This window comes from Salmo trutta, chromosome 18 (genome assembly GCF_901001165.1).
Source record: "Salmo trutta chromosome 18, fSalTru1.1, whole genome shotgun sequence".
NCBI lineage: Eukaryota > Metazoa > Chordata > Actinopteri > Salmoniformes > Salmonidae > Salmo > Salmo trutta.
Genome location: NC_042974.1, coordinates 13,304,485 through 13,332,382, shown reverse-complemented (window position 1 = coordinate 13,332,382; position 27,898 = coordinate 13,304,485). Strand labels below are relative to the sequence as shown.

At 40.5% G+C, this 27,898-nt stretch overlaps 1 protein-coding gene across 1 annotated transcript; it reads right to left on the bottom strand.

Moving 5' to 3' along the window:
- Positions 1-4,603: 4,603 nt before the first annotated feature.
- On the bottom strand, positions 4,604-27,445 carry LOC115152862 (PHD finger protein 10-like). The gene is made up of 12 exons (XM_029697747.1): positions 27,296-27,445; positions 18,235-18,341; positions 17,791-17,921; positions 17,448-17,531; positions 17,174-17,298; positions 12,631-12,780; positions 11,815-11,924; positions 11,570-11,714; positions 11,251-11,394; positions 5,865-5,973; positions 5,447-5,635; positions 4,604-4,864 (listed from the first exon to the last, which is right to left on the bottom strand). The coding sequence occupies exons 1-12, from the start codon at positions 27,362-27,364 to the stop codon at positions 4,791-4,793; spliced, it is 1,437 nt and encodes a 478-aa protein (XP_029553607.1). The 5' UTR covers positions 27,365-27,445; the 3' UTR covers positions 4,604-4,790.
- Positions 27,446-27,898: the final 453 nt, after the last annotated feature.

Below are 27,898 nucleotides of genomic sequence, written 5' to 3'. Positions count from 1 at the left end.
TTGTAAAGTGAGAGAGGACAGACAAAGAGAAATGCATCCCAAAAGAGAAGTCTGTTTTTTTTGGAACAACACAAACCTCAAACTGGCTGCAACACAAACCTCAAGCTGGCTGCAACACAAACCTCAACCTGGCTGCAACACAAATAATTCTAGAAATATAGCCATGAAACAAATTAGAGAAATACACTACATTTAACATAAAACACCAATAAAACAGCATACCCATACATCTTGTTATCTCTACCCCATCATGGCTTCACAGTTTGTACCAAAAGCCTACAATCCGCATTGTAGAAGGCAGCTATAGAAATGGGTAATACAGATTGTCAGGCAAATGCTTTGGCCCTGTTGCTCTGCTCTGCCCTGCCCTCAAAAGGGTCTGCCTTCCTCCCTGAGAATGGCCACAGAAACACTGGGTGTTTCTAGTAACAGCTGGTTGGCTGCATCCCTTCCTGCAGACCCCCTCATCTTCTCCCTGGGCCCAGGGTAAATGAGTGATTCCAGAGGTCAAAGGTAGCACTCCCTTTCCCAGGAGTCCACCCAGCCCGAACAACATTCCCTTGAAACAGGAAGGGAGGGCATTGTCCATATGTTGTCTTCAATCACAGGGCGCCCCAGAGGTGCTTCAGCAGCTCAGTGACAAAGCGGGCCCACTGTTCCAAACAGGACTGTGAAACTGTTCCAGAGGCCGAAGAAACTGGAATGAGCAGTAAAATGAAGCCTGGCTGCCCACCCCTAACGCAGCAGCACAGACACTCAGCAGAGAGAACAGGGTTTACATCAAAGTCTAACTTATCACAGGCCTCCTTCCCACGCTGTGGAGGAACAGGTGAAAGGGGAGGTCGTCACTGACAGGCCGGACAGCACATCTAGGTGTTTATTGCTTATACTGACTATAAACAACTCCCATTTTACAGCTGCCCCAAAATTAACACGCATTTAACACACTGAGGAATATAGTGTATACTAAAAAGAATTGTGATTAAACAGTGGACATTACAGTACAGGTGGTATTCAGTTATATCATGCTGCTGCTAAAGTCCAGGATTCAGTCCATAAGGTCTAAACTGACACCGGAGTGAATTTCACACTAACTGATACAGGCTGCAGAACTAAAGGGGTGAAGTGGCCAGCAGTGCTGAACAAAACATCTGCAGTCTTCTCTTCTGAGGGGGACCTTGTGCAAAGATTATTTGTACGTGTTGGCTGTGCAGGTTACTGGACCCGTCTGTGCAGCCAGCCACTTACCTCACTCAAGCATGTGGTGCAACCGGAGAGCAGCTGTAGCCAGCTGTTGGTCGAAGCAGTGAGTGGTGACTACTGGAGAACCTGTCTAGGTCCTGTGGGTGACTACTGGAGAACCTGTCTAGGTCCTGTGGGTGACTACTGGAGAACCTGTCTAGGTCCTGTGGGTGACTACTGGAGAGAGCAGAGGGAAATCCGCCAACGCTTCAAACACTACGTGGTTTGTCATGAGTTTAGGCCTTATTCTGGTGGTAAAATATACCTGGCTAAAGATACCTCACCGGAACAAAACCAGTAAACCCCGTCCATTCATACACTCCCTTCTTTACCCTTTACCTCAACAAACACCCGTCCATTAACTGCTTCATTCAAGGCTGGTGAGACAGAACGGTGGTGAAAGGTGCCTACCGTATGGCCAGTCCTCACTTAAGCCGCTCGTCCACCGGGGCGAAGGCACTCTCGTTGTGGAGAGGCAACAGGTGTGAGGCAGTAAAATATGCATGAGGAAGGTCCGATAACCATGCTGCTGTCTGCGCTCAGCCTGGTTTAACAGCCTGGCAACAAGAGAGGACCATTACACCAAGTTTAACAGCCTGGCAACAAGAGGACCATTACAACTGATTTAACAGCCTGGCAACAAGAAAGGACAATTACACCTGGTTTAACAGCCTGGCAACAAGAGAGGACAATTACACCTGGTTTAACAGCCTGGCAACAAGAGAGGACAATTACACCTGGTTTAACAGCCTGGCATTTTTTAAATTTTATTTCACCTTTATTTAACCAGGTAGGATAGTTGAGAACAAGTTCTCATTTACAACTGCGACCTGGCCAAGATAAAGCAAAACAGTGCGACAGAAACAACAACAGAGTTACAAGGAATAAACAAGCGTAGAGTCAATAACACAATAGAAAAAGGAAGTCTATATAAGGTGTGTGCAAATGGCATGAGGTGGTATGGCAATAAATAGGCCATAGTAGCAAAGTAATTACAATTTAGCAGATTAACACTGGAGTGATAGATGAGCAGATGATGGTGTGTAAGTGGTGATACTGGTGTGCAAAAGTGCAGCAAAGTAAATAAAAACAATATGGGGATGAGGTAGGTATATTGGGTGGGCTATTCACAGATGGACTATGTACAGCTGCAGCGATCGGTTAGCTGCTCAGACAGCTGATGTTTAAAGTTAGTGAGGGAAATGTAAGTCTCCAGCTTCAGCGATTTTTGCAATTCGTCCCAGTCACTGGCAGCAGAGAACTGGAAGGAAAGGCGGCCAAAGGAGACGTTGGCTTTAGGGATGACCAGTGAGATATATATACCTGCTGGATCGCATGATACGGGTGGGTGTTGTTATCGTGACCAGTGAGCTGAGATAAGGCGGAGCTTTACCTAGCATAGACTTGTAGATGACCTGGAGCCAGTGGGTCTGGCGACGAATATGTAGCGAGGGCATTAACAGCCTGGCTATCCACCGCAAGTCAAAACAGCAGGGGGGTCTTTAAATTTAAAAGCCCTAAAGTAATTTCCATGAGCTTACCAGATTAATAATTGATACAATAATTGATGGGGTGGCAGGTAGCCTAATGGTTATAGCGTTGCTAGTTCAAAATCCCAGAGCTAACAAGGTAAAAATCTGTCATTCTGCCCCTGAACAAGGCAGTTAACCTACTGTTCCCAGGCTGTCATTGTAAATAAGAATTTGTTCTTAACTGACTTGCCTAGTTAAAAAAGGTACATTTAAATGTAATAAAAATACATACTAGCAAGTGATCCAGTGTTTGCTTTGACCCAAGAGAGAGAAGCAAGCCAGAGGAGTAATACAGCCTGGTAGAGTTTCTCACAACCAGCCACAGGCTGTTATCTCTCTGACAGCTGCTGCTGGCTTTATGAGAGGATCAGTTTTATTTCATGACACATTGTTTAAAAGTGTTGCAACCTATCAAAAAAGATGGTACTTTCACTCCCACTTTATAAAGTGTGTCCCAGAGTCTGTACATAAATTCTGGTCATAAAGACAACTTGTGAAGGACATCCTTATTTCAGTATGCATACGAGACTCCAGGGTAATACAGTCTGGAAGACTGCAATAAAAAAATCTGAGTTTCACATGTTATGCTGAAAATCATTGACATCTGACAGCAATAAAGAAGTCTGCAGTGAATAAAAACGGAACAATTACTAATTTCCAAAAGGTTCCATCGAATTTCCCAACAAAAAGGTTGCAAACATTGGCCCACTGGTTAGGAACATATCTTCTCCCCAGAACATTGACCCACTGGTTAGGAACATATCTTCTCCCCAGAACATTGACCCACTGGTTAGGAACATATCTTCTCCCCAGAACATTGGTTTGTCGTGTTCCCAATCATTGAAGCAACAGGGTATATTATTTCCTAAATACGAAGAGCAAACTGCTACAAAATCTGGTGCAAACCTCCAAGAGCAAGAATCTTTCACGCTATTGAATATGGTATTTGTTCACTATACAGCATCTTCATTACCAACCAGGGATATTGACAGAGAGGAAAGATGGCTCAACCAAAAGCTTTTGGCTTCCATCTAGTGGTCATTAAGGCCTAAGCACAGCAAGTTCTTACTGCTCTCCAGGTTTAGACCAGCATGACTAAAATGGCATTCCTCTTCTTGCCCAGATGATAGAGAGCATCTCATTTCAACTGTTGGCTCATATACATTGCAAATAAGAGGGCAATTTATACAAGTTCACAACAGATCAAGGCTTCAGTTGTTGAACGTTGATATGTTAACTGAATGGGCTCCTAAAAAAAAAATTGAGGTTGTTGAGTGGAACACTGACTTTTCTATGCCATGCGGCGAGCGTTCACACGCGTATCATTAGTGTCTTGCTGCTGCTTCCAACTGACTATTGTACTACACACTCAACCTATCAGATGGCAGGGAGCTGTGTACGTCTCTCTTAGTGTAGTCTACATGGTCGCCACGTGGCAGCTGCTATAAGACTTCACACCAGGGCCCAAAGGGACCGTAAGCGGCAAACTGATCGCTTTGGCTCTCACCTGGACAGAGCTGTTCAGATGTTACACAAGGCCACCTCTCCAAGTGACTAATTGGTCACACTTAAGTCAGTCCTTACGCATGAGCAGCTATTGTGGTGCCTGCTGTATGTGTGGATGTATTGACTGTGTTCTTAGACAGGTCACAACATGTGGTTGATTTAGAGTTCTATTGTAACTTATCAGAGAGGAATAGGCAGTATTAGGTGGCACCACTTTGATGAGAAGTTATTGGGGCACAATGGTAGGAAGGGCATTTTAGGGACAGCATCTGCGTTTTAATTCAACTTCAGGGCAGTCATGGGTTATATAATACAAAAAAACATTTACTGGCAAAAATGTTTTTACTTCAGTGGCAATGACACTTCAAATATAATTAAGACAAAGCAAATCCATACATACATACATACATACATACAAAACTTAATCTTAACACCATCTAAAGTACAAAAAGTATCAAAACAGTTAGCTTATTGATTTGATCACGTTCTATTTATGTGCAGATTTAGACTTTAGTTTTTTTTTCTTCCTCTTTTCTTCTTGGGGGTTGAGGACTCCTTGTTACAACACTCACAAACCCAGCAACCTGAGGAGAAAAACGATGTGGATCAACTGTAATACGTAACATCAGCCCAAAGGCTAGAAAACAGACTGCATTGTGGGATCCATCAGACTAAAAGGCATTCAAGACCAGCACTTTCTGACATTTGATTTCAACACTTCTAAAGCATTTCGACCAGATTCCGAACATGAACTTTCTGATGTTTAATTTGCAGCAACGCTAATTATAGCAAGTTGAGGTAACACACAACCCTTCTTGACTGCACAAAAAAAAAAAATCTTAAATGCCAGTCTTGGAAAACTCTAAAAACAGATTTCTAATTTCGCATTATTCACCAAGTTCAGATTGCTACACAAATTAATGTTATTTTCACATAAAACCAGAAATTCAAATCACCCCAAAACTCCATAAAAGACTACATAAGCTACAATGAGAGAGAAAGAGAGTGCAACAGCAAGATACCCTCCCCCTTCAATCCTTCAAGTAATCACTGATCTAATACATATTGATAGGTGTAAGCAACGACTCCATCACAAAGGTTTCACCAAGGAAAGAAGGAATGATGCATCCTTAAAGTATATGAACAGACCCAGAGAGAGAGCTCACCTAGAGGGGTGGAGTCCAGGCCCACGCAGAAGGAGTGGAAGCCCCGGTCACACGTGTCACAGAACATCATCTCCTCCTCGTGGTGGGGCTGCTCACACACCGTGCACATCTTACACTCCATGCACTGCCACGGGTAGGTCTTAATCAGACCCACCAGCTCCTCACTCATGATCAGGCACGATGGGTGAGCTGGGACACACACACACACACACACACACACACACACACACACACACACACACACACACACACACACACACACACACCACAGCACTTCACACTGTATAATTCCAATTTGTGATCCCAACAACTCAGATTAAGTTCTGTTGCTCGTATCTTAGAGGCTTTATGGTCATTATGAACAAGCCTGTGCAATTCGTCAGTTTTAATTAAAAAACAAAACAGAAGTTCCACTTACCACTGTTCTTGCATTGTGAGCAGTGAATGAGAGCTTCTGGCTTTCCTTCCTTGTTGGACTCCTTACCCTTCTGGCAAATGCCACAAATAGCATTGGGTATGACCTTAGGCTGCAAGGACAAAACAACGCTATCATGTTTAGCAACAAGGCCTAGTGCACCATGTGACACAGGGCTTCTGGGCAACACACATTATACAAGGTGTTAAATCCTAAAAGGCCTGATAGGAGGTATATATTAATTTACTCACAATAGATCCAATCTTGTTAGGTGCTTCTTACTTCACAACCCCAAACAAGAATGACTAGGAAAAGCCTTGTCATTTGTAAGAACCTCCCACAAACCCTTTCTACTCATGGAGACTGGGAGTCTATGAATCTCAAAATCTCTAAAGGCAAACACCAAGAGGTCAAGCTGATTTAAGATCCATTTGGATGTGCCACAGTGTCCCCCACAGATGCTCATAACAGGTTAAACAATTGAATCTCCCTCCTGTAGACGCCGAGCTGTTTCCACACATTGTGGTCCCACATTTATAAAAAGGTAGTTAGCCAAAGTGATTTCTGACAGGAGGAAAACTCTTTCCCTGCAGGTATTTCATAACATGACCGCATTATAGTCTCTGTGCTGCTAACACAATCAAAACATCTCTGTACAGTCTATTTGTTTGAAATCTTTATTTCAATGGTGAACTGTGTCTAAAGACTGACATATCAAAGATTTTCCTACATAAAAAGTATCGGATTAGATAAGAGCAGTAAAAGCCTTTCTAAAACAAACAACGAAATATGTGGGAGGGCGAACCGGAGGTTAGAGACACACAGTTGAGTTAATAAAAGGACAGCTAATTTAGCTGGCACCCTTCTCCACAGAAAGAGGGGTGCCAGCTAAACTAGGAGAAATATTTATCCAAAAGGAAGGTATGACACCTTTGCCATTGCACTCAAAATCAAACATGTAAGACATGAACGTCTAAGATAAAGAAGTGTACAAGTCAGGAACAAATTGAACACACACTGTACCTACTTAGGCAGACAATCTGCACAAATATTGGGAATGACAAGTGTGCAATCAGTTAGGAGGATATAGCCCATGAGTATGAAGTAGGTTTCTATGTGTTCGTGGAAATATAATAATTTTTCAAAATGTCAAACGTTTGGTGTTGCCATCCTGAAATGTTTCCTTTGACTGGTGCAAAACAAGAAGGCTACATATTTTCTGTTAGGCTTCAGATGACTACCCTTGCAGTGTAGTGCCAACTAAGGATATTCATATCATTATCAGTATGAAAATACATTTTTCATACAGCTCCTGAACTTGCATTAAATTATAATAAAGTCAACTTTAAGGCCATGTTATCTATAGCTAGGTAATTATTCTGAAAGTACTGTATTGACTTTAGCCTTAAATTCAATGAGCGCCGATATTAGAAAGTTAGTGATAAATTCCGAACACATCTAAGATATATATTTTATTTGTATGCATTACAAAACAACAATAAATGGAAAGTAAGTAGTGAAACGTTTTTAAACTTCTAAAGTTTGGTTTACACTCAAAATAAATTATTCAAATTCCCTTTGGAAACATGCTGATTGGAAAGTTAACAGACAAATCAATCCCTGTGGAAAGTTATGAACACTCCACAGCGATCAATGATCAAATCCAGACGTAGTGTAGTAATACCAGTCATGCCACATTTGGGCTTCCTGCTCTTGCTGTCATTTTTAGCAAACTAACTTTAATTCATCTCCCATGGTGCCTTGCAGTAAGACAGAGCGTAAATTGCCAGAAGGTAGATCATGTTGATCCCAGAAAAGCCATACTCCTAACACATAATTGAAACTGAACACAACAATAACTTTCAGAGGCAATTGAAAGTAAAAAAAAAAAAAAGCCAACATATAGAAAGTGTATTAGCAGGCCTCTGGCACAGTAAGATTGTGTTCTCCAGTCTCAAACAAAGAACAGTATGTAAGGTTATATCAAACAACCGTAGAATACTGCATTAAAAGTACTGACACAACTTGAATTATAAAACGTTCAAAACACTCAAGTATTACCGTAGTTGAAGTGCTACTACTAAATAAAATGGATTCATCTTATAAAGTCTGTATCATAACAAGAAATACTGTATGTTGTTTAAATCTAGAAATATAATATATATATATATATATATAATCTATAAATAGCCCAAACAACTACCTCTTCCCCTACTGTATTTATTTATTTAGCTCCTTTGCACCCCATTATTTCTACGTTGCACACTCATCTACTGTCAAATCTACCATTTCAGTGTATTAATTGCTATATTGTATTTACTTCACCACCATGGCCTATTTATTGCCTTTACCTCCCTTATCTCACCTCATTTGCTCACATTGTATATAGACTTATTTTTCTACTGTATGTTTGTTTTAATCCATGTGTAACTCTGTGTTGTTATGTGTCGAACTGCTTTGCTTTATCTTCGCCAGGTCGCAGTTGTAAATGAGAACTTCTTCTCAATTTGCCTACCTGGTTAAATAAAAGGTGAAAATAAAAATATATATCTATAATTAATCTAGCAGCCAAATATATCTGCTCACATGTCTCAAAGGGATAGTTCATCCAAATGACATATTGGTTTCCTTACCCTGTAAACAGTCTATGGACAAGGTATGACAACAATCCATGCTTTGGTTTCGTTTCCAAATGCTAATGTTTTAGCATTTGTGGCATAAAGTCGCTTCAAGTCATGGGACTGATATTAGCATTTTTCACACATCACGCCCAAATCATCCAAAAGTATCAGAAATGTATTGTGAAGTTCCATGAAGTCACTTATAAATTATTTAAACATGATGCGCAAAAAAGCTAATAAAATCGGTCCCATGACTTTAAATGGATTTGTGCCACAAATGCTGAAATGTGTAAACAATGCCATGGAAACTAAACCAAAGCATGGATTGCTGTCATACCTTGTCCAAGGGTAAGGAAACCAATGTCATTTTGTAATTTGGGTGAACTATCCTTTTAATTTGTTTGTTGTCAAGTAGACAGAAAAGAGGTATATTAAGACATTCAAATAACACGGTGAAAAACATACAAGTCTTCAGGACCAATCAAAAGTGCTGTGAAGAAAAAGTTCCAGATGTGACAGAACTACTCCTAAATGTTATTGCTTATAAAGTCTGATATGGAACCATCAGTGTTTGAACCAATGATGTATATAAACCCTGGATTGCTGATGCTATGTTTTGGCCAATGAGAGGCTTTGAAGTCACCAGTCAACCATATTGGCACTGCCCAGAAGAAGCAGTCTTCCATAGGAATTCCACAGTATTTCAATTAAAATGTTTCAAGGACAAAATTACATGTAAATATGTTGTTGTAGTAGTAGTAGTAGTAGTAGTAGTAGTAGTAGTAGTAGTAGTAGTAGTAGTAGTAGTAGGAGACAGTAACATTAGTACTTTTGCAAAATAATAACTTAAAGCTAGAATCCTTAGCAGATACATCAATTTGGGGATTTAAATGAATGATCTATACCCGTTGATTCTTGAAGAAAATAACTTATAAATGCCTCATGAGATTAGTTCAACTGTTGTACACCATCAACACCCAAAATATAAGCTTGTTTAACTCCAATGTTTGTAAACAAAGTAACTGTGACCAAGAAACAAAAACAGCTTCCATCTCAAGGCCATCAGACAGTTAAAAAGCCATCACTAGCCGGGTACCACCCGGTTATCCAACCCTGCACCTTAGAGGATCCTTCCCTATAAACATAGACATGGAATCCCTGCTCACTTTAATAATGTTTACATACTGTATTCTATTCTACTGTATTTTAGTCAATGCCACTCCAACATTGCTTGTCCTAATATTTATATATTTCTTAATTTCATTATTTTACTTTTAGATGTGTGTATTGTTAGATATTACTGCACTGTTGGAGTTAGGAACACAAGCATTTCGCTACTCCTGCAATAACATCTGCTAAATATGTGTATGTGACCAATACAATTTGATATGAACACTGTATAGCCTCAAAATGGTTAAAACTATACGTTTGGTATAATGGATGTCTATGAATTTGAGAGTGGTTACATTTCTCCAGGCCCATCCCTCAGATTGTTACCAAAACCGAGACAGGGTGTCTGCTTTATTGTTTCAATTAAGGATTCTAGCTTTAAGGACAATGTTTATATACTTATTTTTATGTTAAGTCATCTAGTGTATATACTGTATATAAATCATTGGTTTTAACCATATGGTTGACATGGAACCATCAGTATTTTAACCATATGGTTGACCTGGAACCATCAGTATTTTAACCATATGGTTGACCTGGAACCATCAGTATTTTAACCATATGGTTGACCTGGAACCATCAGTATTTTAACCATATGGTTGACCTGGAACCATCAGTATTTTAACCATATGGTTGACCTGGAACCATCAGTATTTTAACCATATGGTTGACCTGGAACCATCAGTATTTGAACCATATGGTTGATCTGGAACCATCAGTATTTGAACCATATGGTTGATCTGGAACCATCAGTATTTGAACCATATGGTTGATCTGGAACCATCAGTATTTGAACCATATGGTTGACCTGGAACCATCAGTATTTTAACCATATGGTTGATCTGGAACCATCAGTATTTGAACCATATGGTTGATCTGGAACCATCAGTATTTGAACCATATGGTTGATCTGGAACCATCAGTATTTGAACCATATGGTTGATCTGGAACCATCAGTATTTGAACCATATGGTTGACATGGAACCATCAGTATTTGAACCATATGGTTGACATGGAACCATCAGTATTTGAACCATATGGTTGACATGGGACCATCAGTATTTGAACCATATGGTTGACATGGGACCATCAGTATTTGAACCATATGGTTGACATGGAACCATCAGTATTTGAACCATATGGTTGACATGGAACTATCAGTATTTTAACCATATGGTTGACATGGAACCATCAGTATTTTAACCATACGGTTGACAAGGAACCATCAGTATTTTAACCATACGGTTGACATGGAACCATCAGTATTTTAACCATATGGTTGACATGGAACCATCAGTACTTTAACCATATGGTTGACATGGAACCATCAGTATTTTAACCATATGGTTGATCTGGAACCATCAGTAGCAAACTGGACCAAGTGAAAGAGGGAAGGCAGAACAAGTCCACAGACTTGAGTGTTGCCCCAAATAAGAACTATTGCCACCTGGTGAAGTGTGTGTGTGAGGAGTGACAGGGCCAGAAAAACAAAGGAGAGTCTCTCTATTGAAAGTGCTGAAGAAGCTGGAAGGGGTAGTGGAGAAGGGGAAAGGGAAGAGAATTGCTATTGGAGAAAGTCAGGGGCTTTTTTCTTCTACCTTGTACCCAGGGACAGATTTGTGTTGGTTGGGGCGTGGGGTGGCATCTTTAGCTGGGGTGGTAGTCCTGTCCTTGGCCTTGCCCTTTGACTGCACTCCACTGTCCTGACTGTCCCCATCTGAGGTGTTTCCAGATGAGCTGTCCTGTAGACACAATTCAGTTCTTACTATTCAAGCAAGCTGCAAAAGAGCTTACATTGAATCAACTTACAGAGCATCTCTAGGTATTTACTGGTAATACAATACAACATGTCTTCACATCTCTAGCTCTGAAATCAAGTGAATTGTGTAAAACCAGTTCAAGGATCCAGTTCCTTACCGAATTTCTCTTGCCCTCTTCTCCCTTGTTGTCATCTGCATCGTCCGAGTCCCCATCACTGTCCAGGGCAGGCAGCTCCGGGTCCAGGGGGGGCTCGAACAGGGCTGTGTTCAGGGGCAAGTAGCGCAGCTCATTGGGAGAGTACCTGTATCAAACACAGGAACATCAATTTATCAGCTACTCAAATAGCTTTAGAGGTCAGGACCTGCATTCATGAGACTAGTTTTTTGGTTAGTGAACCTTACCTTTTGTAGTAGTCCTGGAACTGCCCAGGGATGAGGGCCACTGGATAGGGTCCAGTCTTGGTTCTCTCTGGAGGAAGGACTTTATACCTCCCTTGGGGTACTTGGATAATCTGTTAGAAAGTTAGTTGAAACTTTTACTCCTTCAATTGCACGTTCAGCTCCACATAGATAATCCAGTTTATGAATGTACCGATATACACAGTGTACAAAACATTAGGAACACCTTCCTAATATTGAGTTACACCCCCCTTTTCCCTCAGAACAGTCTCAATTTGTCGGAGCATGGACTCCACAAACTGTCAAATGTTCCACAGGGATGCTGGCCCATGTCGACTCCAATGATTCCCACAGTTGTGTCAAGTTGGCAGGATGTCCTTTGGATGGTGGACCATTCTTGATACACACGGGAAACTGTTGAGTGTGAAAAATCCAGCAGCATTGCAGTTGACACAAACCAGTGTGCCTGGCACCTACTACAATACCCCGTTCAAAGGCACTTAAATATTTTGTCTTGCCCATTCACCCTCTGAATGGCACACATACACAATCCATGTCTCAATTGTGTCAAGGCTTAAAAATCCTTCTTCAACATGTCTCCTCCCCTTCATCTGCACTGATTGAAGTGGATTTAACAGGTGACAACAATAAGGGATTATAGCTTTCACCTGGATTCACCTGGTTAGTCTATGTCCAGGAAAGAGCAAGTGTTCCTAATGCCTTGTACACTCAGTGGATCTACTCAAACATGGCAAGTGAGTTCTTATAAACACAAAAGACTAATAGAGCTATATGTCTTTATTCAAGGAATTAACGTACGTGTGTCTGAAGGTCAAAATAGGCCCTTCTCTCTTCCATCCTTTCCCTGTTGAAGTTACTGTTGAACTCAGCAGCTTTCTTGGCAGCTTTCTGTATGTACTCTGGCACTTTACTGGCTTCAACCTTCTGAGGCCTTTGTTGCTGCATTTTCTAGGAGATAAAAAAAATGGAATAAAAACTTACCAACAACATATTGAATAACCATGTCAACTGTAAATGTACTGAGTGAAAATACAGTTCAGGGTCACTTAGAAATGTCTTTGTTTTTGGTCACATTAGATGTGGAGAGTCTATATACCAGTATTCTCCATGTGGGGGGGCTGGCAGCACTAGCTCACTATTTGGGAGACAGAGATACTAACTAATATCCAACAACAAACTTTATTCTAGAGCTGGCTGAATATGTTTTGACTTATAACCATTTCAGGTTTGATGATGAATACTACCTCCAAACGAATGGAACATCGATGGGCTCCACATTCGCTCTGAGCTATGCTAACCTTTAAGTGGGTCTATTTGAAGAACGTTTTGTTAATAAAAAAAACGAAAATCCATTTTTGAATAAAGTTCTAAAGTGGTATCGATATATTGACAACATTTTTTGCATTTGGGAAGGAACGGAAAAAGAGCTGTCAGACTTTATGGTACTGCTCAATGACATTGACCCAATCTCAAATTCACTATTGAATGTGACACAACGTGTTCATTACCTCGATATGTGGATTGAGAAATCAAATGGAACCCTGTTTACAACTCTGTATAGAAAAGAAACGGACAGAAATACTCTATTATAGGGGGACAGCTTCCATCCTGAGCCATTAAAAAAAGAGGACTTCCAAGAAGCCAGTTTTCCAGACTGCGCCGTATATGCCACTCCACAGAGGATTATCTAGAAAAAGCAGCGGAGATGCGCATTAGGTTTCTAAGAGGCAATTCGCCACAATGTGTGGATGAAGCTCTTATTTTGGCATTGGGAAAAACACGAGATGAACTGCTATAAAAAAGACCCGCTAAAGAACACTCCGTAATGTTCACAACCACATACTTTGAACTCGAGAAAAGTGGGAGATGCGGTCAAGAAACACTGGCATATTTTATCATCGGCCCCAGTTTTGCCGGCTGAATTTAAAAATCCACCACTTATTGTGTATAGGAGAGGTCGCAATTTACGCGATAAATTGGTTCATGCCAACTGCCAGCCAAAAAAGAAAATCAGACAGGCTCTTTTACGCCCTCTTCCAAATGGTAGCTATAAATGCAGAGGATGCGCAAAGTGCAATAATATAATGAAGTGTGAATATTTCTGCCACATACAGGAAAACGGTTCCAAATAAATGACATTATTACATGCTCCACCACCCATGTTATTTACATTATTAAATGTCCATGTGGGCTGTGCTATGTAGGTAAAACCTCTCGTTCTCTCAAACAGAGAATCTGTGAACATAAAGGTTCAATCAGAAGAAACGACAGGGATTATCCAGTCACAGTACATTTTGAGGACCCCTTCGAGATAAAATCCCGTTAAAGGGATTGGTTGGACAACAGCCAGCGAAATAGCACGGCGCGAAATTCAAAAATCTCAAAATTAAAATTCCAGTATTATACGGCATTTTAAAGATAATCTTCTCGTTAATCCAACCACATTGTCCGATTTCAAAAAGGCTTTACGGTGAAAGCAAAACAATAGATTATTTTAGGATAGCACCTTAGCAAAAAAGAAAAAGCCATTTTCCAAGCACAGATAGCCGTCACAAAACCAGATATACAGCTAAAATTAAGCACTAACCTTTGACAATCTTCATCAGATGATACTCCTAGGACATCATGTTAGACAATACATGCATTTTTTGTTCGATCAAGTTCATATTTATATCCAAAAACCCCATTTTACATTGGCGCGTGATGTTCAGAAAATGTATTCTCCCCATAACTACCGGTGAATGGGCACATCAATTTACAGAAATACTCATCATAAACGTTGACAAAATGTATAACAATTATTTAAAGAATTATAGATAATCTACTCCTTTATGCAACCGCTTTGTCAGATTTCAAAATAACTTTACGGAGAAAGCACATTGTTCAATATTCTGAGTACAGAACTTAGCCTTCAACGCTAAACCATACAGTTAGCCTACAACCACGGCGTCGACAAATCTCTAAAATATGTTCGAAATATTTTCTTACCTTTGCTGATCTTCGGCGGAATGCACTCGGAAGGACTCCCACAAGAAATGTTCATTTGTTCTGCAAAGTCCATCATTTATGTCCAAATACCTCCGTTTGTTGGCCCATCCAGAACACTATTACAATGCCATGAGGCGTGGGCCCAAATCCATAGACAAAGTTCAAAAGTTCCATTACCGTTTGTAGAAACATGTCAAACGATGTTAACAATCAATCTTTAGGGTATTTTTTTACGTAAAATAGCGATGATTTTCCAACCGGACAATAGGTATTCATCCCAGAAGAAAAAGAACGAACAGCGAGCTCGTGTGCACGCGCGTCACAAGACACCTGTCCTCAGACTGGCCACTGATTGACTGAGCCACTATTTTCTGCCCGGTAACAGGAGACGGATGAAACCAGTTTCTAAAGATTGTTGACAGTCAATGGAAGCCTTAGGAAGTGCAACGTGAACCCTATGTCACTGTAGTTTCTCAAGGGATTCAAAAGAAGAACTACAGTTCTCATTTCTCCCATTTCCTGGTTCAATTTTTCTCAGGTTTTTGCCTGCCATATGAGTTCTGTTATACTCACAGACACCATTCAAACAGTTTTGGAAACTTCAGAGTGTTTTCTATCCAAATCTATTCTATTTTGTGGGCTAGAGTAGTAACCTGTTTAAATAGGGTACGTTTTTCATCCGGCCGTGAAAATACTGCCCCCTAGCCCTAAGAGGTTTTAAAACATTACATTTCTACCTTTAGATTTGTGGCATAGAGAAAGTTAAGATATTAGACATGGGAGGTGATATAAATAATACTCTGAGCAAAAGAGAATGTTTTGTGATTTTCACCCTGCAGACATTATTTCCTAAAGGTCTTAATGATGAAATGCCTACGGGTGCAAAACATTTTTTAACTCACAAAAGTTCTGATGAAGGCCATGAGGCCGTTACGTAAGCTTATTAAAGATCAGTGATACTATCAAGAGCTGTGTGCAGTTTCCTTTTTCCCCTCATCTTGTTTTTGAAAGAAAAGCAAAATTTTTGTCCATTAAATTGATCAGAAATACAGTGTAGACATTGTCAATGTTGTAAATGACTATTGTAGCTGGAAACGGCTGATTTATTTTTATGGAATATCTACATAGGCGTACAGAGGCCCATTATCAGCAACCATCACTCCTGGCAGCTTCATTAAATAGTACCCGCAAAACACCAGTCTCAACGTCAACAGTGAAGAGGCGACTCCGGGATGCTGGCCTTCTAGGCAGAGTTCCTCTGTCCAGTGTCTGTGTTCTTTTGCCCAACTTAATCATTTATTTTTATTGGCCAGTGTGAGATTTGGCTTTTTCTTTGCAACTCTGCCTAGAAGGCCAGCATCCCAGAGTCGCCTCTTCACTGTTGACGTTGAGATTGGTGTTTTGCGGGTACTATTTAATGAAGCTGCCGGTTGAGGACTTGTGAGGCGTCCGTTTCTCAAACTAGACACTCTAATGTACTTGTCCTCTTGCTCAGTTGTGCACCGGGGCCTCCCACTCCTCTTTCTATTCTGATTAGAGCCAGTTTGCGCTGTTCTGTGAAGGGAGTAGTACACAGCGTTGTACGAGATCTTCAGTTTCTTGGCAATTTCTCACATGGAATAGCCTTCATCTCTCAGAACAAGAATAGACTGACAAGATTCAGAAGAAAGTTCTTGGTTTCTGGCCATTTTAAGCCTGTAATGGAATCCACATATGCTGATGCTCCAGATACTCAACTAGTCTAAAGAAGGTCAGTTTTATTGCTTCTTTAAATCAGGACAACAGTCTTCAGCTGTGCTAACATAATTGCAAAAGGGTTTTCTAATGATCAATTAGCCTTTTAAAATGATAAACTTGGATTAGCTAATACAACGTGCCATTGGAACACAGGAGTGATGGTTGCTGATAATGAGCCTCTGTACACCTATGTAGATATTCCATAAAAATAAGAAATAAAAATCAGCCATTTCCAGCTACAATATCCATTCACAACATGAACAATGTCTACACTGTATTTCTGATCAATTTGATATTTTAATGGACGAAAAAAAGCTTTTCTTTCAAAAACAAGGACATTTCTAAGTGACCCCAAACTTTTGAACGGTAGAGTATACAAAAAATAAAAAATGTAATTGGACTTGAGTTCCCCAAGTTCGGGGAACTCAAGTCCAAGACTTCTGTAACAAGATCTAGAAATCAGCAAACACAAAGCTAACTTTGCATTGATTAAAATGTGTCAATGTTGCTGAGCATACTAACTTTAGTAATACTCACTGAACTGAGAGTACTAACATTAGCGGTACTCTGAACAGAGTACTAACATAGTGATACTCTCTGAACTGAGAGTGCTTACAGAGTACTCTTCTGTTATCCTCTGGCGCTCCCTCTCTTGGAGGATGACAGAATACTCAGCATGTTTTCCTGGGTACTCCTTGATCATCAAATCAATGACTTCATCACTTCGTAAAGCAGTCAAGCCTGGAAAAAAATATTCACAATTAATTATTGTATCCACAAGTAGCCAATTCCCCAAAACAACTCTTGGGAAGGCTTGAGGCCCTGGTGGTTTATGCTGAACTCTAAGCTCTTCCTGATTACGCAACAATTCCATGTTTTTCAGTTCTCACCCAGGGTGCACTGCGTCTCTGTGATGACATCTTGCTCCCTCAGATATAGCTTCTCCTTGTGGGAGAGGTCTCTCCTTTCCAAATCTAAAAGAAGAATTTATTGATTGATTGGATTGATTAGGTAATTAAAAGTAGTAGACTGCTCCAGCCAGAGACAACATTAATGATTGAGGATAAAAACAATCAAACCTGGAGGCTTATTTCCATTGAGATAAGGCATGGTTAGCCAGAGATTGACCAGTATGATCTACAGATAGGCTAATAGCCTTGTTATAGCCTAATCATCAAACTGACACGCAATGATCCTACTACACCATACAAGCCGAACATTCAGTCACATTACCTGGAAATTTTCGCTTGAATGAAGTGACTCCCAGATATTCACTGACTTGTTCTTGTAACATATAGTACTCCCCACTACCATCTGACGGCCACCTGTATTCGGTCAGATTTTCTGCTGAGAAGTATGTGGGCCTGGGGAAACACATATGACTGAAAGGTTAAGAGCAGGGTAGAAGTATTAAGCCTGTTTGAAAGACGGACTCAATGTTATTGGACACGTAGGCTGCGTTTAGACAGGCAGCCCAATTATGATATTTTTGACAAAGCAGATCTGATGTGAAATGATCTGATTTGTCAAAAGACCAATTAGTAGAAAAAATATCAGAATTGCGCTGCCTGTGTAAACGCAGCCTAAGTGTTTGTAATGGGGATTGGACATGGTCTATTAGGAAGTAGTGATGAAAATATTTCAAACTACGCCTTCAGATACGAACTGACCACATACCCAAGTTCCTGACTGGAGGTGTCGCAACTTCTGGAACTGTCACCTGAACCCATGCGCTGTCTTTTTGGAGCTTGACTGCCATCATTGGACACTTCCTCGATGTCATCCTAAAATGATAGCCAATACAGTTAGGATACACAAAACACCTGAACTATGACTACTTGTTAAAGTTAATAGTTTTCTCCAAAAATAACGTTTTCTGGGACGTTTTCAGATCTCAAGGGGTGAGTTAATTTCCTCTGTGTCAATCCAGCAAGCACCATTCCCCCCCTCATTAGATAAAGTTGGCCTAGAGGTAGCCCGATTGCCTTCCACTGTGTACAGCAAAAGGCATGCACATTTACATAGAAACCCCTAAACATTGCTTGTCTGTCACAAATGTTGAATAAAATTATATTTTAACTTACTCTGCCGATTGTCCATGGGGTTGGTCCTTCAGCTGGTCAAAATGTAAGACAAAATATCCACAGGGAATCATTATTAAACGAAATCAAAACGCGAGTTTGTGGCAAATAAGATTTGTTTGTTCATGACCCAATGAACGTGCACAAGATGGAAGTACATGCACGCAACAAATACATACTAACCGAAGTATTAGAGGTGTTTACAGTGAGGGAAAAAAGTATTTGATCCCCTGCTGATTTTGTACGTTTGCCCACTGACAAAGAAATGATCAGTCTATAATTTTAATGGTAGGTTTATTTGAACAGTGAGACAGAATAACAACAACAAAAATCCAGAAAAACGCATGTTAAAAATGTTATAAATTGAATTGCATTTTAATGAGGGAAATAAGTATTTGACCCCCTCTCAATCAGAAAGATTTCTGGCTCCCAGGTGTCTTTTATACAGGTAACGAGCTGAGATTAGGAGCACACTCTTAAAGGGAGTGCTCCTAATCTCAGCTTGTTACCTGTATAAAAGACACCTGTCCACAGAAGCAATCAATCAGATTCTAAACTCTCCACCATGGCCAAGACCAAAGAGCTCTCCAAGGATGTCAGGGACAAGATTGTAGACCTACACAAGGTTGGAATAGGCTACAAGACCATCGCCAAGTAGCTTGGTGAGAAGGTGACAACAGTTGGTGCGATTATTCGCAAATGGAAGAAGCACAAAAGAGCTGTCAATCTCCCTCGGCCTGGTGCTCCATGCAAGATCTCACCTCGTGGAGTTGCAATGATCATGAGAACGGTAAGGAATCAGCCCAGAACTACACGGGAAGATCTTGTCAATGATCTCAAGGCAGCTGGGACCATAGTCACGAAGAAATAAAATTGGTAACACACTACGCCGTGAAGGACTGAAATCCTGCAGCGCCTGCAAGGTCCCCCTGCTCAAGAAAGCACATATACATGCCTGTCTGAAGTTTGCCAATGAACATCTGAATGATTCAGAGGACAACTGGGTGAAAGTGTTGTGGTCAGATGAGACCAAAATGGAGCTCTTTGGCATCAACTCAACTCGCTGTGTTTGGAGGAGGAGGAATGCTGCCTATGACCCCAAGCACACCATCCCCACCGTCAAACACGGAGGTGGAAACATTATGCTTTGGGGGTGTTTTTCTGCTAAGGGGACAGGACAACTTCACCGCATCAAAGGGACGATGGACGGGGCCATTACCGTCAAATCTTGGGTGAGAACCTCCTTCCCTCAGCCAGGGCATTGAAAATGGGTCGTGGATGGGTATTCCAGCATGACAATGACCCAAAACACATGGCCAAGGAAACAAAGGAGTGGCTCAAGAAGGACATTAAGGTCCTGGAGTGGCCTAGCCAGTCTCCAGACCTTAATCCCATAGAAAATCTGTGGAGGGAGCTGAAGGTTCGAGTTGCCAAACGTCAGCCTCGAAACCTTAATGACTTGGAGAAAATCTGCAGAGGACTGGGACAAAATCCCTCCTGAGATGTGTGCAAACCTGGTGGCTAACTACATGAAACACCTGATCTCTGTGATTGCCAACAAGGGTTTTGCCAACAAGTACTAAGTCATGTTTTGCAGAGGGGTCAAATACTTATTTCCCTCATTAAAATGCAAATCAATTTATGACATTTTTGACATGCGTTTTTCTGGATTTTTTTGTTGTTATTCTGTCTCTCACTGTTCAAATAAACCTACCATTAAAATTATAGACTGAGCATTTCTTTGTCAGTGGGCAAACGTACAAAATCAGCAGGGGATCAAATACTTTTTCCCCTCACTGTACATGGTTTTGCTTATGTGCCATGGCACAAAGTCGGGTAAATAATACTTTCCTGCGGATATTTTGTCTCTAATTTTGACCAAATGAAGTACCTACGGCACAGGAAGAGTAAATTCATTAAACATTCTGCATTGTAACCCCATCCCTGGGTCGCTCCTATTTTCAGTTTGCTACAGCTAACGTTAGCTGCAAAAAACACTCAAACGGGACCGTTTTATCTCCATCTCTTCATTCATAGACTCAATCATGGACACTCTTATTGACAGTTGTGGCTCGTTCGCGTGATGCATTGTTGTCTCTACCTTCTTGCCCTTGCTGTTGTCTGTGCCCAATAATGTTTCTACCATGTTTTGTGCTGCTGCCATGTGTTGCTGCCATGCTGTGTTGTCATGTGTTGCTGCCATGCTGTGTTGTCATGTGTTGCTGCCATGCTATGTTGTTGTCTTAGGTCTCTCTTTATGTAGTGGTGTGGTGTCTCTTGTCGTGATGTGTGTTTTGTCCTATATTTTTAATCCCAGCCCCCGTCAGCGCAGGAAGACTTTTGCTTTTTGGTAGGTCGTCATTGTAAGTAATCATTTGTTCTTAACTGACTTGTCTAGTTAAATAAAAAATAAAGGACACTTCAAGTTTTTGCTGTGTTTTGTTTCAGACTGTCATAACAATTATTGGTATAGAATCTGATTTAGGCATTCCTAGAGGCAAAACAGAGAGCATTGGATTTGGACTGTGTTCTAAGGACACATGCACGATGTAAACAAAAACAATGAACCGAGGTAAAGACAGTTTCAGGTTGGATATACGCCTGTAGTTTTCCTTACGTCCACCAACAACAGTTAGGGACCGTCAACATAGTGACTGATCACATTTTTCACATTTCAATAGCTCTTTAACCATTACTCCTAAAAAAAACTTTCAAAACTGATTGTAGCTAACCCAATGGCATAGACACACATTGCACACACACAATGTGATTTACGTCTCGCACTATTTTAAATTATTTATTTACATTTTTGAATTTCAATAGCTCATTGGTCATATGACCTACTGACTTCAAACAAGGTTCAGAATGTCCACTGACTACCCTTCTATATTACGCACCCTTTAGCTTGTCCATTTTCATCTCACAAGATTTTACATACATTTTTCCAAATTTAAAACTTCAATAGCTCCTTGGTCATGTGACCTACTGACTTCAAACAAGGTTCAGAATGTCCACTCAGTGGGCCTACACATTGCACACCCTTTAGTTTGTCCATTTTCATCTCACACGTTTTTATATGAATTTTTCCACATTTACAATTTCAATAGCTCCTTGGTCATGTAACCTAATGATCTCAAAAAAGGTTCAGAATATCCACTTACTATGCCTTCATAATCGCACACTTTGATGTTTGTCTACTTTCATCTCATGCTATTAGACTTAAATCTGTAAGCCTGAGACCCAGTAGGTGTGGACATTGCTGTACAGTGGACACCCACACTCAGAAGTAATTTGGAGAAAAAGAGTATCTGACTGACAGATAATATTAATCACTGTTAACTACTCTGTCTGACCCCCTTGCACCCTCAAACCCTTCCAGGACATTACAATCTCACAACGCAGGATATTTGATGGTCCCTAGACTCCTTTCTAACAGTCCTCAAGCTTCAATAGGATAGTCAATGACTGTGTAACGGTTGAAATTCAGAGTCAATGTTATCATTTTAGTAAGTCTTATGGTCGGGCATAAAATGTTGTCTCCAGTTTCTTGCTTTCTCAGGTCCTGCTGAGTGGACGGTATTGATGCCTTTTCAGTCTAGCTCCAGTCAGGTGTCATTTTGTTATAAGCACCACGCCACCCCACTCCCGTTTCATAACACACTCACCTTCTACCATTTGTCTACACTCCAAGAACCATGAGAGCCCTCTAGCTGTAGACGCCCCAAGATCCATGACAACTGAGATTCCCATATCCATAGCCTTCTTAGCTTGTAGGTCTAAAAGTGTTTTGTCCTTACTTAAAATATCAAAGACTAAGGTTTTTGTGTGACTCTGGAAAGTCATTTCAAGTCAAAGCCTTGTTTTCCCTGGTACATAAATGTATACTATGAACTAGTTCTGTTTATTTTGACTATGCAGCATAAAAATCTTCATGGGAGCTGAAAAACACTTTCACAGCTGTATGTTAATAAATAAATACTACAGCTCAGTGCAATGGTAAATGTTAAGTCAGCTGTGGGATATGGACAGTAGAGGGGGATGCTGTTGTAGTGACAGTAGAGGGGGATGCAGTTGTAGTGACAGTAGAGGGGGATGCAGTTGTAGTGACAGTAGAGGGGGATGCAGTTGTAGTGACAGTAGAGGGGGATGCAGTTGTAGTGACAGTAGAGGGGGATGCAGTTGTAGTGACAGTAGAGGGGGATGCAGTTGTAGTGACAGTAGAGGGGGATGCTGTTGTAGTGACAGTAGAGGGGGATGCTGTTGTAGTGACAGTAGAGGGGGATGCTGTTGTAGTGACAGTAGAGGGGGATGCTGTTGTAGTGACAGTAGAGGGGGATGCTGTTGTAGTGACAGTAGAGGGGGATGCTGTTGTAGTGACAGTAGAGGGGGATGCTGTTGTAGTGACAGTAGAGGGGGATGCTGTTGTAGTGACAGTAGAGGGGGATGCTGTTGTAGTGACAGTAGAGGGGGATGCTGTTGTAATGACAGTAGAGGGGGATGCTGTTGTAGTGACAGTAGAGGGGGATGCTGTTGTAGTGACAGTAGAGGGGGAGGCTGTTGTAGTGACAGTAGAGGGGGAGGCTGTTGTAGTGACAGTAGAGGGGGATGCTGTTGTAGTGACAGTAGAGGGGGAGGCTGTTGTACTGACAGTGGAGTCATCACTATTTTCAGGACTTTTCTTTTGATGAGGGTCACAGCACTGGATAATAACCTGGTTCTGGTCCAGATGTACCGGACTCATTTGCCTGAGGGTGGCCTCTAAAATAGAAAATAATGTTACGTTTGCTTGTACACTGGTCATCCTTATGCACTCCATGCAATACTTGCTGTTGTTTATAATAGTTATTGTCATGTTTTTGTCCACATTTGATTGGAAATACGTATAACTCCTTTGTCGTTGGCATACAGCTGCATGGTACTGTGACATTAGTTGTCATATTGTCCATTAAGCTGGTCACAGCGCTGTGGCGAAGAAACAGAAACAATTGCGAGGTGGTGGCTGCTGTTGTGAGGTCTACAGACAAAAAGTCCTCTTTTCTTCTCCATCATTCAGTTTAAAACTCTGCAGCCCCACAAATGCTTGTGGGTGAGGTAATAAATAGTAGTCATAACATGACAATAAGCATTTTTTTAATCACAATTCTAAAAATAGTGTAAAAAATGTCATACAGTATGAAGGATGAACATAGAAGTACATTAGATGTGCACCTAACCAAGTCTAAGGATATGTAATATCATTATGTAGACAACTGGAATTGGAGTTGAATGTTTCTGATGACGTACACTTGAATATTTATGGCCCTTATTCTGTCACTTTAAAGTAAATAGTGAAGATGTGTCATCACGTAAACACAGTATTGTCAGCAATTAGACACTGACTACATAACACTTTATGTATGATACTTAATCTCCCTAACAAGGCATATATACAGTTGAAGTCGGAAGTTTACATACACCTCAGCCAAATACATTTAAACTAAATTTTCCACAATTCCTGACATTTAATCCTAGTAAAAAGTCCCTGTTTTAGGTCAGTTAGGATCACCACTTTATTTTAAGAATGTGAAATGTCAGAATAATAGTAGAGAGAATTATTTATTTCAGCTTTTATTTCTTTCATCACATTCCCAATTGGTCAGAAGTTTACATACACTCAATTAGTATTTGGTAGCATTCCCATTAAATTGGGTCAAACGTTTCTGGTAGCCTTCCACAAGCTTCCCACAATAAGTTGGGTGAATTTTGGCCCATTCCTCCTGACAGAGCTGGTGTAACTGAGTTGGGTTTGTAGGCCTCCTTGCTCGCACACGCCTTTTCAGTTCTGCCCACAAATTTTCTATAGGATTGAGGTCAGGGCTTTGTGAAGGCCACTCCAATACCTTGACTTTGTTGTCCTTAAGTCATTTTGCCACAACTTTGGAAGTATGCTTGGGGTCATTGTCTATTTGGAAGACCCATTTGTAACCAAGCTTTAACTTCCTAACTGATGTCTTGAGATGTTGCTTCAATATATCCACATAATTGTCCTTCCTCATGATGCCAACTATTTTGTGAAGTGCACCAGTCCCTCCTGCAGAAAAGCACCCCCACAACATGATGCTGCCACTCCCGTGCTTCACGGTTGGGATGGTGTTCTTTGGCTTGCAAGCCTCCCCCGTTGTCCTCCAAACATAACGATGGTCATTATGGCCAAACAGTTCTATTTTGTTTCATCAGACCAGAGGACATTTCTCCAAAAAGTATATTTGTCCCGAAGTGCAGTTGCAAACCGTAGTCTGGATTTTTTTATGGTGGTTTTGGAGCAGTGGCTTCTTCCTTGCTGAGCGGCCTTTCAGTTTATGTCGATATCGGACTCGTTTTACTGTGGATATAGATACTTCGGTACCCGTTTCCTCCAGCATCTTCACAAGGTCCTTTGCTGTTGTTCTGGAATTGATTTGCACTTTTTGCACCAAAGTACATTCATCTCTAGGAGACAGAACCCGTCTCCTTCCTGAGCGATACGATGGCTGCGTGGTCCCATGGTGTTTATACTTGCGTACTATTGTTTGTACAGATGAACATGGTATCTTCAGGCTTTTGGAAATTGCTCCCAAGGATGAACCAGACTTGTGGAGGGCTACAATTTTTTTCCTGAGGTCTTGGCTGATTTATTTTGATTTTCCCATGATGTCACGCAAAGAGGCACTGAGTTTGAAGGTCGGCCTTGAAATACATCCACAGGTACAGGTCAAATTATGTCATTTAAGCCTATCAGAAGCTTCTAAAAACCATGACATAATTTTCTGAAATTTTCCAAGCTGTTTAAAGGCACAGTCAACTTAGTGTATGTAGTTGTGTGGGACAGCCATATGTTCAGTTCATGCCTATGATTTCAGAGTTCAACAAAGCCAACAAGTGCTTCATGTGTGCCACCGATAAAGAACCTGGATGTGGCCCAAAGACTGACTGGATTAGTAAATGTATTTAACATGTTTATAATCTTTTGAGAACAGTGACGGCATGCAAGACAATTTATGATATAACAATGGATGGCTAATTCGTCATATTGCATTGATATTTGATATTATTTATAACGTGTTACGCTTTCTTTTGTTTTAGATTGAATGTTTTGCATGCCAACGATGGTTCCATGTGCTGTGCCTAGGAATGAAGACAAAAAGAGTTCAACAGAGTAAAGAACACAAACTGGAAGTGCTGTCTTTGTTGTTGAAAATGTATGCTATACCCCATCCACACTGAAGAGGCTCTGAAATATACATCAACCAGGGATAAAGAGAAAGTTAACACTGAAATGTTTCGTACTTATTTGAAGTAAAGTGTCTGTTGACATGTTGGAAAAGATGAAAGGAAATTTCTGTTTAATTTGTCAATATAAAATGTTTATTCATTGATTTACTGGCCACCATTACTGTGGTTACATGTTCAGTATATGTGTTGACCAGCAAACCCACTGCAGCCTACCTTACTAGCTCACTCTCATCCCTGCTTTGGACAATGAATAGCATGAATCTCGTACTTTGCCCTTTATGGTTGATATTAACGATGAAAGGAGATATTATCTGTCTCTCTCCTATTGTGTACCGCTGTTAAATACTGTGGAAAAATAAAAACCTGGAAAATAAGTACTTAGAACTCCCAATTATTATAGATAAATATTAAAGAAAAGGGTAAACAACACTGGACTGAACCCCCTAATTGTCAAACTAATATTAATGTACAACAATATAGAAGATACATGACTAGAGGTTATGCAATATGGGAGTATATCCACTGCACGCTTCTTAGGTGTGTAATTAACATGACCAAGGAGCTATTGCAATGTAAAACTATGAAAAACGTACGTTACACCGCGTGATTTTACAGTACACAAACAAGAGTGTGCAATACAGAAGGTTAGTCAGTGTACATTTTGCACCTTGTTTGAAGTCAGTAGGTCACATGACCAAGGACCTATTGACATTTTTAATTTTGAAAAATTCATGCGAGATGAAAATGGACAAACTAAAGGGTGTGCAATATAGAAGGGTAGTCAGTGGACATTCTGAACCGTGTTTGAGTCAAGTAGGTCACATGACTAAGGAGCTATTGAAATTCGAATGTAAAAAAAGTTTGTACTTTGTTTACGCTCCCTAACTAATTCAACTAGGAATACAGAATGCTGCTCATTTCCACATGTTTATTTGCTTTGGAAAGCGAATTAATGTCCAAATCGTGAAAATAATTCCTGTGCAATGTTGTGCGCAATTTTTCCAACATCATGACACTTATTTGGAGGTTTGAAAGCGCGAATATCCAACTTGATGAAACTGTCTTTACCTCGGTAAACAATGATACGCTGACACTACTAAACAGCTAACGTTAGTTACCTACCTAGATGCTATGCTAGCTAAGTAACTTCAGGTAACTTATGGATGGCTGGCTGGCTAGCTAGTAACGTAAACTGTCTAGTCATTAACTAACGACGACACAATAGCTAGATTGCTATCAATTGTATTTAACTAGCGTAACGGCAGTAGGTTGAATTGAACAGTTGTGTTGTCAGCTAACTAACGTTAGCTACCTTAGCCTGTTGTGTCTTCAACACAATATGTATGTGGCCAGCAATGTGTTACGTTATACTAGTATTTCTGATCCAATATCTTTTCCAAGTTTACCTTTACAGACTGAGCTCCCGGGGTTGCAGGGTTGCTATCGCAAGGTCTGGTTGGGAGAACAGTAGCCATGTTTAGCGGTTACTGTGCTGCTGGCTTCAGAGATGCACACTAGGATAATAATGTTACCGACTGGAAACAGAGACAAGGAACAAATCTTCTTCAAGAGGCTGTAAATCAAGTTTTTGGACGGGGAATACGTGTTTGCCAACATTGGCTACATCGTACAAATTCATGAAAATAAAAAAATCGTTTAGGTCTTCATTTAAGGGTTCGGCACAAGGTTTGCAGTGTGCTTGAGGTTATGTTTAAAATATTAATTTAATAAAATAAATTGTAGTAATTAGCAGGGTTTATCCATAATTACGACTTTGTGATTTGGTAACTAGTGACAACCAAGTATGGATAACGGTATACGCGGAAAGTAGGCGTGGCGAAATAAGTGGGTGCATCATCGGCGCTCTGTGATTGGTTAAACAGTTTTGATTGATTCAAATTGTGTTTTTTGTTTTATTAGTCAGGATGCACATGGTATACACGTCCAACGAAATGCTTAACTTGCAGGTTCCTTCTCGACAATGCAACAAAAATAAAAGATAATATGAA

Excerpts from the sequence above, each read along its gene's own strand:
- LOC115152862 (XM_029697747.1), bottom strand. The coding sequence starts at position 27,364 with ATGGCTACTGTTCTCCCAACCAGACCTTGCGATAGCAACCCTGCAACC. Across the intron at positions 17,532-17,790 it reads ATTCAAGCGAAAATTTCCAG|ATTTGGAAAGGAGAGACCTC; the intron begins GTAATGTGACTG and ends TTCTTCTTTTAG. Across the intron at positions 11,925-12,630 it reads ATTTTGACCTTCAGACACAC|ATTATCCAAGTACCCCAAGG; the intron begins GTACGTTAATTC and ends ACTTTCTAACAG.